Below are 15,300 nucleotides of genomic sequence, written 5' to 3' on the forward strand. Positions count from 1 at the left end.
ACAGAACCGAGCAAAGAGCCGGGAACCCACGGCACCAGAGCTAATCCCTGATGAGTCACCGCTCCAGGCGCGGGGACTCGGGCTTCCTCGCCCCGCTCTTCGGGCCAAGGAGACGTCAGCAGGATCCCACCTCCCACAGCAGGCGAGCAAGCGAGCACGCAGAACAAAGGAGTTCTGCGTGATTTCACACAAGAGCCACTCGGATTTCCTTCAAATCTGAGGCAAAGCGCATTTCCCTTCGCGGCTCGGGGCTGCCTCTCAGCACCGGGTCTCCGGCACTACCTCCCCTGGGCCGTGGGGTGGCAGCAAACATCAAGGGGGATGCGCATGCTCTGTGTGGGGCCTCGCGCTTCGCCTCCGCTGCTGCCGAGTGACGGAAGCGCATGCTTAGGATTATGGGAAATGTGGTTTCTAAACCGCGGGCGCCCCCTGCCCGGGCCCAGAGCGGGACTTCAGCTCCCGGCCGGCCGGCGGGCGCGGGTGGAAACGCGGGAGGAGAGGGCGGGGCGAGTGGGAGAAAAGGTGGGCGGAGCCGGTGGGAAGGCCAAGCGGAGGGGGCGGGGCTTCGGCCGGCTAAGCCGCGGCCACCCGCGGTCTGGGGGACCGGAGGATCGGGGCCGGGAGCTGCGAGGAGTCCCCAGGACGTCGCCGAGCGCGAGGGCGGGCGTGCTCGGAGTGGTCGTTCGTCAGCTGCCGCCCCTCAGTCTCCGCACTTGCAGGTCCCCTCCGTCTCCGCCGGGACGCGGGAGAGCCCGGCTCGCGGCGGGGGCGGCCAATGCGAAACTGGCTGGTGCTGCTGTGCCCGTGTGTGCTCGGGGCCGCGCTGCACCTCTGGCTGCGGCTGCGCTCCCCGCCGCCCGCCCGCGCCTCCGGGGCCGGCGCTGCAGGTGAGGTCCTGGGGCCGGGCTGGTTGGCGGCCGCGGGGCAGTGGGAGGCCCGGCTCGGTGCCGCGGGGCTTCGCCGGGAATTGTTGGAGGCGGGGGAAGGGCCAAATGCGACGGTCCCCAGACGAAACAAACGGCTCTTTTCATCCTTGGAGCGTTAACATCGGGCAAACTTGAGGGAGCTTTTCTCTTTTCGTGTCCCCGCCGCTTCTCACTTCACCGTTTCCCTTCACGGCCGCAGAGCCGGCGCCCGCAGCTGCAAGTCCTTCGCCCGTCCCCAGGCCTGGTCGGTGATGTCCGACGCCGCTTGTTCGCCCGGGAGCGGAACCTCGTGTGCCCTTCAGCCGCCAGCGCCTCCTGCTTTGGGAGCTCGGGCTCTGAAGTTGTTTTCTTCCCCCCCAAGTTGTTGGTCTTTCTCGGTCAAGACTGGGGTTTTAGTGCCATGGATAATGTGTGTGCGTGTTTTCAAAGGTGGCTGGGTTTTGCTTTTAAGGAATAACTTTGCTGTAAGAATATACTGTAGTTCGTATTCTTGGATGATGATGTAAGTCGGTTAAACAAATCTAGACCTGAAATAGGGCATGGCCGAGAGTGGAGTTGTTCCTGTGAGTTTGGATCGCATAACCTGCTAATGCAGTTTACATGGAAATACCAAATTCTTTAACGATCGTGTCCATTTGCTCTAAAACTTAATCTCTCGTAGGAATGAAACCTTTGTTCTTGTTTCGCGTCACAGCCTAATGGAATGCTTTACTCACGGTGCCCAGTGGATTGTTTTGTTAGTGGGTTCCACCACCCTGAACACTACTTTAGCTTTCCCTGTATCTCTTGTCTTCTTTTTTAAGGGCTTACCCTAGAACGTGAAAGAAACCTAGAAAGCTCTTTTAAATATTATGTAATACTTAATTTTGTAACTACACTGGGACTTTTTTTCCTTACCATCTCTCCCCAAAACAGCTGTTTTCTAATCCAAAAGTTCTTAAAATTAGAATTGAGTGTTTGCAGTTCAGCACTCTGTGCCTTATAAGTAGAAAGTATTCGGCAATCCTCAAAACAGTCTCAGTTATATGAAATTATGTTGAGGTTATTTTGGTAACAATCTCTTTTCCTATTAGATCACTAGCTCTTTGAAAAGGATTTGTGTGACCTGAATAGAATTAAACACTATTTAAGTGATTTAATGAAAGTACAGTGTTACTATGCACTTAACCAGTTAGTGGGTCAGGGTTTTGTTCAGTGTTTTTTAGGTTTTTGTAAAGTGAACTAAGAAGAGAGTGCCATATATAAAAAATGCTTTGTAACATCTGCTTGTGTGTTACAGGTTTCTCTCTTTTGTTATGAGTGAGCCCAGCTGGAATCTCCTTGCAGAGCGTCATTAAGTCTGTTTATGGCCTTAATGGTTGTTTAAAGTTCAGTAAAACAAACAAAAACTGAAATCTTAGTAGACTTGCTAGGCAGTTTCTTAGTTTGAGACAAGTTTTTCCTACTCCCTTACTGCACATGAAGGATGATGACTTTATCTGCCATCCAGTTAGACCAGGCTAGATTAAGGAGATGAAGAAGTAGACCATAGAAAGGAACAGGGTAATAACGTAGGTAAGAAGATCAATACTAGTTTTGTTAATTAACTTTGGCTTTGAATGAGTACTGTGTATCTGGTCAGATAATAAATAGGATTTTGTTTTTTAAGTTCCGGGATACGTGTGCAGGACGTGCAAGTTTGTTACATAGGTAAACGTGTGCCATGGTGGTTTGCTGCACCTGTCAACCATCGATATTTTAATAATGTGAGTTAAACATGACTGGCCCGGCGCGGTGGCTCATGCCTGTAATCTCAACACTTTGGGAGGCCGTGGTGGGTGGATCACCTGAGGTCAGGAGTTCAAGACCAGCCTGGCCAACATGGCAAAACCCCATCTCTACTAAAAATACAAAAATTAGCCGGGCATAGTGGTGCATGCCTGTAATCCCAGCTACTCAGGAGGCTGAGACAGGAGAATCACGTGAGCCTGGGAGGCGGAGGTTGCAGTGAGACGAGATTGCGCCATTGCACTCCAGCCTGGGTGACAAGAGTGAAACTCCGTCTCAAAAAAATTAATTGATTAAACAAGACTTACTCCTACCTTTCCTTTTTTCCTTTTGGAAAAAACTAAAAGCAGTGGAAGCATCTTAAATGCAAAAATTTCCCATAATTCCTTTACCATTGTGCTGTCACCATGTTGAAACTAAAATAGTTGGGTGTTTTTACATTTTAACCTTTATACTTTAAGCCTAACAGGAGAAAAAATCCCCAAGATTTTGCTAAGTATTCTTTTCTTGAATTAACATTTTTAAATGTATTTTTTTTCTCTTCTGCTGCTTTGTCTGTCTTCAGTCTCATTAAGTAATGGCAGTTTTTTTGTTTTTTTTTTTGAAAGAGCGATTTACCTTCCCTGAATATTAAAAAAGGCTCTTTGGCTTGCAGTTGATTCAGCAAATATTTGAGAGCCTGTGCCAGCTCCTATCGTAGGTGTGGAATTACAGCAGTAATCAAGCTAAACTCCTATTGTAGGTGTGGAATTACAGCAGTAATCAAGCTAAACTTCCTGCCTTCATGTAGTTTACAATTTAGAAGGGAAGACAGAGCATCAGGAAATAATTATAAATATCACAGCGGTAGTGATAAGTATAGTGAAAAAAGATAAAGCAGTGTTAAGAGATTAAAGAGATGGTTTTAAATAGGTCAGGGAAGTCCATTCCGTTCTGAAGAGGTAACAGTTGAGCAGGGACCAGAATGAAGTGAGTGAGTCACGTTAGTACCAGAATCATCAATTTTTTAAATGTGATAGCTTCCCTTAAACCAGTCAGGGAAAGCAGCTGGTAAAGAGGAAGTGAAATCCAGCACACCTGAGGGTGACAGAGGACGATGCAGGTGGAGATAACCATCGGACTAAGGAATCTAAACATAGGATATCTTGATTACAAAATGCTCGTTTTGGGTAATGCCTTAAGTAGGAATTATTTAACGGTTAATTTAGAAAAATGATGTGACAAAAGAAGGCTTCGCTTTCTAGGGTATCTGGAAAGAAAGAAACCAAAACAAAGGAGCATATTCACTCAACAAGTACTTGAGTGTTGGATTCTGTGCTGGATGCCTAGTCCCTGCTCCCAAGGTGCTCACAGTATCTAATGGAAACAGACGTAGGGCAAGTAGAAGGTCAAAAAACAAATCAAGCTTGCTTTGTAATTTTGCCTGGGGTGAGTTCTTCCAAAATTATCCCTATATGCTAATTGTGTCTCTGTGCTTGTTTCCTTATTTATAAAATGATGATCTCATAGACTTGTTGTGAAGATTCAATTAATGAAACACCCGCAACAGTGCCTGTTTCATAGTAAACACTCCATGAGTTTGAGAGAGGAGTGGTAGTCTGGTGGCCACTGATGTCTGTGCTAGTGTGGTGTTTTGGGAGGTGTCTTTGGTAGTGTGTATGATGATTGTCTTTATCATTAGAGCTGTGATAGGCTCACATGTTTTCTTCATTTTCAAGATTTGTATCTATTTGTGACTCTTCCAAGAGCATGCATATGAGAATGGAATTTTGGTCTGATTTTTAAGACTCTTGGGCTTATTTTGAGCAATCAATTTTGATGTCAACCTTCTTTAGACTTTTTTTGATTGTTATTTTGAGACACAGTTTCACTCTGTCACCCAGGCTGGAGTGCAGTGGCACCATCTTGACTAACTGCAACCTCTGCCTCCGGGTTCAAGCCATTCTCCTGCCTCAGCCTCTGTTACGTGTGTGCCACCACACCCAGCTAATTTTTGTATTATTAGTAGAGACTGCGTTTTGCCATGTTGGCCAGGCTGGTCTCAAACTCCTTTCCTCAAGCGATTGATTCACCTTGGCCTCCCAAAGTGCTAGGATTACAGGCATGAGCCACTGCACCAGGCCTTCCCTTAGACTTTAATATGCCTTTGGATTTCCACTCACAGTGCAGAGTCGAGCAGGTTGCCAGACTCTCAGGATATATTACATATTAAAGAAAAGAAATAGTTCTTACTGTAAGGTCTCAGAAGAAAACAATACCCCAGAATAAGGCCTCAGAAGCAGCTGTCTCTGACCTGCTGCTGCTGTCGTCTCTGGCCTTGCATTCTCACCTGAGGCTAGCTGTAGAAACTAAAATCCCTCTTCCCCAAAGCCAGCCATAAAACCTAAACATATTACTCTAACTAACCCCCCCCCCACCACCTTTCTATATAAAAATTACCTAACTTACCTTCTTTTATTACAGGTCATAAGAACCTCATACCAGAGAGGGTCCTATCCCATACCCAGTAGGAAAGAATGTATACTCAGAGAGGACAAGAAGAATCTAGACAGGCCTTGCTGGGTTTTCCAACTCCATCTGTTAACATTAGATCCTACCCTTTCTGTCCAATCTTAATTCCACATAGCTATCCATACTTTGTTAAACCTAAGCATAGAAATGGGCAGTTTCTCCTGTATCTTTACTGATCAAATAAATTTATATGCCTTTTCTCCTGTCTGTCTCTTGTCAGTGATTTTCACCGAACCTTCAGGGGGAAAACTTTCCCTTGGCCCTTACGTTACCCTCAGGGAGCTTGCTTGGGATTGTGATTTAGTCCTGACATTATGAAGATTTTGTTTACTGCTGTATCTGTGCCATCTAGAACAATGAGCATAGGAGATGCTCTGTCATTTGAGTGAATAAATCAAGAGAATAAAGCTGGTGCAGTTTGATATATTTTCACAAATCGAACACACCCAACTAATCACCACCCAGATTTAAAAAAAGAAAACTATCAGTGCTTCAGAAGTTCCCTTCATGCTCTCTTCTGTCGCTACCAGGGATAGTAACCAGTGGCAGAAATTTGGCTACTTTTGTACTTTATATAAACAGAACCATCTAGTGTCTACAGAGTTCCTATCGCCTGTTTATCTATTATCTGTATTAATAGAATAATGTTTAATGATATGATTAACATGTAATTTTAATGGCTGCATAGTATTCTGTCATACAGCTACACCATAATTTATTTAATGAGTCCTTTATGTGTTTATGTAGCTTGCAGTTTTTTGCTATTAATAGGTGACACTATGATTAATAAAGATCTTTTGAGTATATCACTGATTATTTCTTTAGAATGAGTTCTTAGAATTGCTGGACAAAGTTATACCATTCTAAATTATTTGACACATTGCCAAATTGCCCCCTGCAGAAGACTGTACCAAATTACATTCCTTCCAGCAATGAAAAAGAGTAGCCTTTTTTTTTTTTTTTTTTTTTGGAGAAGAAGTCTAGCTCTGTTACCCAGACTGGAGTGCAGTGGCGGGATCTTGGCTCACTGCAACCTCTGCCTCCCAGGTTCAAGCAATTCTCCTGCCTCAGCCTCCCGAGTAGCTGGGATTACAGGCATGCACCACCACGTCCAGCTAATTTTTTTTTGTATTTTTAATAGAGACGGGGTTTCACCATATTGGCCAGGCTGGTCTCAAACTTCTGACCTTGTGAGCCACCCTCCTCGGCCTCCCAAAATTGAAGCTGGGATTATAGGCATGAGCCACCGTGCCCGGTGGAGAGTAGCCACTTTCTTGAAATCACTAACAACATTTCCTTGAAGTACCATCATTTAGTTAAATAATTTAAGAAGACATTTGTCAGTTTGAATGTAGGAGAAAACTGGTGTCTCATTGCTCTAATTCAAACTTGATTCTTATTGAAGTTGAACATGTTTTCATAGGCTTGCTATTTGCCTTTTTTCTTTTGTGAATTATCTTTATGTCCTTCTGTATCATGTTTACTTCTTAGCACTTTCTTTTTTTCCCTCTGTTTCTAGACACCGGAATCAACTAGGTACCCTGTTCTTGTAACATAAAACAAAAGGCAATAAGAGTTTAGAGCCAGATTGGTAAGGGGAGCTAGAAATTTGAGCAACATTCTTACATAAGTATTTTATTATGCATCTACTTTGGGTTTTGTACTATGTAACACAGTACTCAGGAGTCTATTGGACTAATTTACATTAATGGTGTGTGGTTAAAAAACCTATTTTTCTGACATTTGACTTCAATATATCTGGAAGTAGTTCTCTAAAAGATCACAATATGCCGTGTTACTTCGCCTCTGCAAGAAAAAGAGAAATGCATGTAAAGTCAAGCAGTTGAACAGAAGCAGCTTAGACGTGGATTAGAAGCAGGGGGGATTGAGAGTGGCAGAGAGGTGGAATAAGATCAAAAAGAGGTTTCCATCCATAATCCATGGGATTTTCACATGCCACATGGTTATCTTTGTATTTCTTTATTATTTTTAGAAAAATCTTGTTTGACAATTATATGGAGAAGTCAGGTAAAAACCAGTTAGGATGCCCTCGTACTGGTCCAGGTGAAAAAACAGACCGAACTGAGCAGCAGCTAGAATTAATGACAAGAAAGGGATAGATCTGAGAAATTTTCATGAAGATTTTGAGACATCAAGAAAAGATTAAATTATGTTCTATGTAATCTATTTCTAAAAGGTTTGCTTTGATTAGCCATCAAAAATAAGGTAGTAAATTTTTGGCATTGAAAGTGATGTTTCAAATATTTTGAAAGTTTGTTTTTGTGCAGCATCCTTATTTTCTGATGATGTCAGATAAATGAGGCATTTAGATTAAATGTGAATTTGCCCTACAGCTTTTAATCTTTTGAGATGAGACTTTGAAACAAATGAAATAGAATATCCAAAACTTTTTTTGTATCAGTTTTCTCTAATTAAGAAGTTGAAGCACAGGGATTTAAATAATTTCTTACTAACTTAATGCAAAATGTTGGCTGTGGAATCAATGTCAGATCTGGCTGGTCACTACCTTTGCCTCCTTCCTGACACTAGAATGTACATAATATTTCTCTGTGAAAAAGGTGGGGAAGCATATTGTCAATTTTACGTAGTCATTTAAATTAGTCTCCGAATTCAGACACTCATTTAGAGTGAGTTCCAACACTAGGTACAACTTTCATCATATAGTTATGTATCTGAGAAAAAATGTTCTGACCTATGAGTTCAAAAAAAATGATGTGTTATCCAACGTATTCAGTGGTCCGCTTATTGCTAATTCAGTTGAACTGGTATTGTGGATTAAAAGATCAGAATTTAGACTCAGATAAGCTATATTAAGCTGTATAGCTTTAGAATAGAACAGTGATAAAGAATGGAGTTGGATTGCCTGGGATTAAATCTTAGCCCAGCCATTTCCAAGCTGTTTGACTTAAGTTACTGAATTCTTTGGATGTTTCATTTGTTCAACAAGTACCGGGCTGGGCACGGTGGATCACAAGGTCAAGAGTTCAACACCAGCCTGGCCAAGATGGTGAAACCCCATCTCTACTAAAACTACAAAAATTAGCCAGGCACAGTGACAGGCGCCTATAATCCCAGCTACTCGGGAGGCTGAGGCAGGAGAATCACTTGAACCCGGGTGGCAGAGGTTGCAGTGAGCCGAGATCACGCCACTGCACTCCAGACTGGGCCACAGAGTGGGACTCCGTCTCCAAAAAAAAAAAAAAAAAAAGTACCTACCTCATAGGGTTGTGAACATTAAATGATACTCTATATGTAGTGCTTTTCACAGATTAACTGTTCAATAAATATGGCCTATTAATAAGCTTAATCCATGAAAATTTGAATTTATTTAAAAATAAATTGTCTTTATAAAAGAATTCATTTTAGTACATGACTCATTGTAGAGTGAAATAATAAATACCTCTATTCCATTTGGAATGGAACTTTTTTTTTTTTTTTTTTTTTCCAGGTGGAGTCTCACTCTTGTTGCCCAGGCTGGAGTGCAATGGTGCGGTCTCGGCTCACCGCAACCTCCACCTCCCGGGTTCAAGAGATTCTCCTGCCTCAGCCTCCCGAGTAGCTGGGGTAACAGGCAAGCGCCACCATGCCCGGCTAATTTTGTATTTTTAGTAGAGACAGGGTTTCTCCATGTTGGTCAGGCTGGTCTCGAACCCCTGACCTCAGGTGATCCGCCCACCTCGGCCTCCCAAAGTGCTGGGATTATAGGCGTGAGCCACTGTGCCTGGCCTGGAATGAAACATTTTAAGGAATATATCTATTGTGGAAAATAAGGTATCTACACAAAAATTTCTGTATTATATCCTTAAGATTATCCTAGTAGAAAGATCTGTTTTTATTGTTTTAATTGGGCCTTCGAAGAAAATATCAACCTGGTTTTGTTGTCTTTTAGACTGAATACCTAGATCCCATGGTATATAAAAACATTGCATTTAATGTAGTAAAGAGTCTGGGCTTCAATAATTTATTTTTGGAAACGTTTTGGATCAGTTCCCACCACTGGAGAAAGAGATGAAATGGATACCTCATCAGAGCTATATATAAGCTTGTAGCTCTCAAGCCTTAAAACTGGTGATGAAAAACAAGGACAAAGCATATCTTTCTCTTCTGTCTTCTAAGGACAAGTTTTAGATGGAAATGTAACCCTGCGCATTAGACCTTCTGGCAGTAAAAAATGAGCCGTTCAGAATGACTCGTTACTTTATTTTTGTTTACTAAAAATGTTGCTTTCCCGTCATTCTTTAGAATATTTAGTAAGTAGTAAAAGGTTTACTGGCTATAGAATTCATTGATATAAATAAGGGTTGCATTACTTTCCAGTATGGCAGTCCTTCAACTTCATCCGCCAAACTTAATAGCTAACATTAATGTAGGACCTCACTTTTCAAAGCACATTTTTTTTAGTTGCCATTGAATGCCTCATATATGCCTAATACCAAACCAAGAGCTTTATACATGTTATCTCATTTAATTTTTACAACAGCTTTATGAGAAGTATTATTATACCCATTTTGTAGTTGAGGAAACTGAGGCTCAAGAAGGTAAATAACTTATAGCGAATATATGATAGAGCCTGGATTCTAACTGTGGCCTAATTGACTCTTAATGCCTACTATTTTTCATGCTACATTGCCTTCTGAAACAGATTCTTACCACAAACATCTTGTTTGTTTTGAAGAATTAGTATACTTATGTGAGCATGAATACATACATATATATGTGAAACACAAAAATACTCTAAACCAAAATGTTATCAGTGGTTGACTCTGGATAGTAGGTTTATATGTGATTTTAAAATTCTTTTCTTTGTATTTATCTGAATTTCCTACAAACATAAGCTTGTTTTGCAATAAACTTATGATACATATTGAACTTCATAGTAACTGATACATGACTTATTTCTAATGTATTGTTCTTATTTTTAGATCAGTTGGCCTTATTTCCTCAGTGGAAATCTACTCACTATGATGTGGTAGTTGGCGTGTTGTCAGCTCGCAATAACCATGAACTTCGAAACGTGATAAGAAGCACCTGGATGAGGCATTTGCTACAGCATCCCACGTTAAGTCAACGGTAGGTTTTCTGAGTTGTTGCCTTGCCTGGTTTATTGAAATAAGATTTCTGAAAAACCTAGCCAGGCGAGGTGGTGCTTGCCTGTAGTCCCAGCTACCCGGGAGGCTGAGGTGGAAGGATTGCTTGAGCTTGGAAAATTGAGGCTGCGGTGAGTGGTGATTGCACCACTGCATTCCAGCCTGCGTGATAGGAATGAGTCCCTGCCTAATTAAAAAAAAAAAAAGTTCTGAGAAACCTTATTATGAATAGAAATGTTCATTCAGATATGTGGGCTCTTCCTGGGAGAAATGGCTGTTTCATTTGCTTTTCTTCCATATAGTTTGGGCCAAAAAGTAAATTTAACCAACATTTTAAGCCAAATGCTAGTTGGAAGAGAGTATATTCACTGGTTAACATGTGTGGTATTTAGATACCCAGTGTGGTTTGTTTGTTTTTTGCTTTGATTTAGAATAGCAATTCTTAAAAGGTTCTGTTCTAGAGCAGTTCTCTCCTTAGACACATGTGCATGTCTAAATATACTTTTCACTAACTTCACAGAGATAAATTTAATTTTTTTCAGTTTTGTAGTATTTTTTAGTTGTGTAATCTACAGTATGTGTGATATGCCATGCTCTTTTTCCTGACTACCCTTCCAGAACTGAGCTTTGGTAATCCATTTCATGCTGACGTTAGATAGCTCTCAGTTATTAGTTAGGGCCCCAAAGCCTTAGTCTGTTCTCAATGAGATCAGCCTCTGAAGATTGTGTAGTGAGGGACTAGGGGAAGAAACACATAGAAAGTTGACTTCTATTTATGTGAAGACTCAGGTGATAAGCAGAGAAGGCCCTTTCAGGATTGAATTGCACTGGCACGTTTGTGACTGAGTAGCTATACAAGCAAATTGCAGTTGTGAAATTTTTTTTTTTTTTTTTTTTTTTTGAGATGGAGTTTTGCTGTCGCTCAGGCTGAAGTGCAGTGGCACGGTCTCAGCTCATTGCAACCTCCAATTCCTGGGTTCAAGCGATTCTCCTGCCTCAGCCTCCCAAGTAGCTGGGATTACAGGCACCTGCCACCATGCCCGGCTAATTTTTGTATTTTTAGTAGGGACAGGGTTTCACCATGTTGGCCAGGCTGATCTCGAACTCCTGACCTCAGGTGATCTGCTTGCCTCGGCCTCCCAAAGTGCTGGGATTACAAGCGTGAACTACCGAGCCCGGCCTAGTTGTGAATTTTCTTGTCACTAGTAGTGCTTACTCTAGTAGCTTTCATTCCTTTTCAAGACAGGTTTCTTTAGTTCATGGTTGCAATGATAATAGAGCCTATTACACAGCAAATGAAAGACCTCAGAATCATCACTACTATCAGAACCACCTCCAAAAGCTGTACTTCCTGTAGTATTTCCCTGTTAGAAAATAATGACTCCTCCACCAGTTGCTCAGACCAAAACCCTTGGTGTTACCCTGATTTTTCCTTTCACCTGCCACATCCAGTCCATCAGCATACCTTCCAGATGCTGCTTAGACCATACCCAGAATCCGACTTCTCACCACCTTTACCACTGCCGTCTGATCTAGGCTGCCATTACGTCTCACCTGGATTATTGCAGAAGCCCCCTTCTCTGAACTTACTGCTTCTACCTTTGACCCCACACATGTTATTTTCCACACAGCAGCCAGAGAGATCCTTTTAAAATTAATCAAATTATGTCAATTCTCTATTCATACCCCTCCACTGACCTCCTTTCTTGCTCAGAGTGAAACTCCCAAGTCTTTGTTGTGGTCTTTGACCTTATCTACATCTACTTTCCCTACACTGGCCGCCTTACTGTACTTTCATACACTAAAAGTGCTCCTGCCTCAGGGCCTTTGCATTTGCTACGTCCTCTCTCACTAATGTCCTCAGGACTCACTTCCTTCAGGTCTCTGCTTAGATGTCACTCTAGCAGACAGCCCCATATGAAATAGCAGCCCACCCCTATCTTGTTTCTGTCTTCCCTTAGTTGGCTTTAATTTTTTCGGTAACACTTATCACCAGCTGGCATCTATATTGTATTTAGTTGTAAAATAGTTTGTCTTTCTCCACTTGAATGTAGGTTTCATGAGCACTGGGGCTTCAGGTTTTTTCATTGGTGTATTCCCAATACCTAAAACCTAGCTTGGTGCAGACTAAGGCACTCAACAACTATTGAATGAATGACTCAGAACCAAATGTAATGAGTAAAGTTAATATTCAGACATTCACCACTAATTTATTTGCCATCATAACAGTCTTGCTTTAAATTTAGCATGCTTGATTTGTGTTTTGAAAATGATCAGCTATCTGTATAAAAATAGATACTAGGCAAAAACACCTTCCTGGGACACAGTAATTTTGTGGATCTAGTAAGAGTACCTAGTAAGATGGCTAAAAAACCCAATTTGGTACATACTTGCAATAATTTAGTTAGCACATTTATTCATTTCTGTTTACACTTTTATTCCAAATGCTAGTTGTCTATGAAAGGTATTCTGCCTTAATTGGTAATTAGTAACAGAAACTGCATTTCTGTGGTTATGGCGTATTTTCCATTCTTGCATTTCACCAAAGGACCCAAACTCAACACTAAGTACTTCTGTAAACAAATAGTGTAGTATGTGTGGTAGAATACAAAGATAAATATAGTATAGCCTGAGTGTTAGGAGGGGCTTGACATTTAGTAGAAGGAAATAGGTGTAATAGTATAATAAAATGATGTATGTGCTGTGATATAAATAGATATAAAATAGCCCGGGGTGTTTGAGAAACTCCTAACACTTCTATATAACTTGAGCACAGGGCTTGTGGTGGTGGAGGAAGGGTTGTGGCGCAGTGTGAGAGAAACAGCCAGGAGAGGTAGGAGAGTAGAGAGGTGTATATAAAGAAAAGAGGGGGGAAGCATATGACTGTGAGAGGCAGACAGTGAGCAGATCATGTATAACAGGCATGTGGAGGGTTGAGTGGAAGGACGAGACTTGTTGTAGCGAGGACTGCTGAGGGGCTGATCTACAGAGGTGACCTTATGAGAGAATAAGGTCATTGCATGTAGAAAATGCAGGAGGAGGCTAGGAAGATTGCTAGTGTTCCGACTTGGAGAATAGTGGAATCATCAATCAAAACAAAAGTACTACAAGAGAAGAGCAGGTTTCATGGGAAAGAAGCTCAGTTGTGTATATGTTGACCTTGAGGTTTCTACAGGCAGTGGTGTACTGGTAAAGGTTTACTAACTGGCTCTCTGGGAAAAATGATGCTTATATGTACATACATATTTATTATAAATTTTATTGACATAAAGGCTATACAGCATGTAATTGACAGATAACCTATACAATACTGTTTATCGTAAATTCCATGAAACCAGTTGATTCTCATAGAACGCTTTTGTTGTCTGTCAGACTCTCCTATCTATGACCAACTTATGGTTGCAGTTAACAAAAGAGTGTAGTTGTGACAGAAGTCTTTCTTTTAAGTTAAACAGTGAAGACTAAAGTGACAACTAAGATATGTCAGCTTTACACTTAATAAAGTCAGTGACTTCTATGCTGTATCAGGTAACAGTTTTGGAACACTGGAATCGTATCTTCCTTGACTTTTTTTTTTTTTTTGAACTATTCACTCTGTAATGGCTGTAGATAGACACATCACATTAAGCTTAATTTGCATTATCAACATTTTCTGTATACTTTCTTAAGTCTAGACAGTCAACAAAACAATAACCAAACCCTTATTTGTATTATTTGCCAGTTTCTAGGGTGTGAATATTCCCACTGTGGCCAATTCAAGTGACTAATGTGACATCACTGAACACAGAGTGGGGGAAAGAGAAGCAGGAGCCATATGCACTATTTCCACCATGTAGATGTAATAAACATAAATGATCTCAAGAACATAAATAATAGTAAAATGTAGTAAAACATTAAGTGATTAATTTGAGTATTTCCTTTGATTTTAATATATATTAATTATAAGATTATATAATTTAATTTTAAATAAAGGCTGTGTTTAATAACCATCTCACAAAATTTCTGAAAAGTCGACAGTTGGCTCTCAGAAGCCAGTAGTAGCAGGCTTTAGCACACAGCTGTCTGTGGGTTATCTGGGTGAAGATATCCAATGAATTTACAGGTCCTTTACATGGGTCTAAACTAGAGTTACTAATTCAGGTCCAGACACAGTGGCTCACACCTGTAATCCTAGCACTTTGGGAGGTCGAGGCAGGCAGATCACTTGACGCCAAGAGTTTGAGACCAGCCTGGCCAACATGGTGAAATCCCGTCTCTACTAAAAATACAAAAATTAGCCAGGCGTGGTGGCACACGCCTGTAATCCCAGCTACTTAGGAGGCTGAGGCAGGAGAATCACTTGAACCTGAAAGGTGGAGACTGCAAAGAGCCAAGATTATGCCGTTGCACTCCAGCCTGGGTGACAGAGCGAGACTGTCTCAAAAAAAAAAAGAAAGAAAACAACTAGAGTTACTAATTCAGGAATCATTCCCATGCTATTTGAAGCCTTGAGAATAAATAATATTGTCTAGGGAGAGGAAGTAAAAAAAATGAGTAGACTGAGAAAAGACCCAAAGGCAGAGCCCTGGACTAATACCACTCTCAGTGGACAAGCTAGGGAACAAGAGCCAGTGAGGATGACTGAGCAGGCCACAGGAGGAAGGGAAGAGAGCATTTTAGGGAGCTGGCTAGTATCAAGTCGTAGAGAAGCCAGGAAGGTAAGAGTTCAAGAGTGTCTATTGATTTAGCAGCAGCTCATTGATTACATTAGTGGAATCTCAGTGGAGGTGGTGATGTTAAAGCTAAAAATCTTGTTTTATAAAGTGAGTGGGAAGTAAGAAACAGGCTGCAATTTTAGTTTCTTTGTAGGACCTCAGTGTAAAGTGTGGTGGCAAGGAGGGATGGAAGGTGAAGAGAATAATTAGAGTCAGGACTTTATCATGTTTGTAATGTGGAGGGAAGGAGCCACTAGTTATGGGGGTAACCAGTGAAGCAAGGTCTAGGAGAGA

At 41.5% G+C, this 15,300-nt stretch overlaps 1 protein-coding gene across 2 annotated transcripts in view; it reads left to right on the forward strand.

The window, feature by feature from the left end:
- The first annotated feature begins 511 nt into the window (after nucleotides 1-511).
- The window catches only part of B3GALNT2 (beta-1,3-N-acetylgalactosaminyltransferase 2), a 61,265-nt gene continuing 46,476 nt past the window's right edge, over nucleotides 512-15,300 (forward strand). Inside the window, exons 1-2 of one of the 2 annotated variants that reach the window (XM_054497276.2) lie at nucleotides 512-887; nucleotides 10,148-10,295. In XM_054497276.2, coding sequence (XP_054353251.1) covers nucleotides 776-887; nucleotides 10,148-10,295 — 260 coding nt within the window. In that variant the 5' untranslated portion in view covers nucleotides 512-775. The remainder of the gene's footprint in view (nucleotides 888-10,147; nucleotides 10,296-15,300) is intronic. The other variant, XM_063670945.1, reaches the window with a different exon arrangement.

The sequence above is a fragment of the Pongo pygmaeus genome, chromosome 1 (genome assembly GCF_028885625.2).
Source record: "Pongo pygmaeus isolate AG05252 chromosome 1, NHGRI_mPonPyg2-v2.0_pri, whole genome shotgun sequence".
Taxonomy (NCBI): Eukaryota; Metazoa; Chordata; class Mammalia; order Primates; family Hominidae; genus Pongo; species Pongo pygmaeus.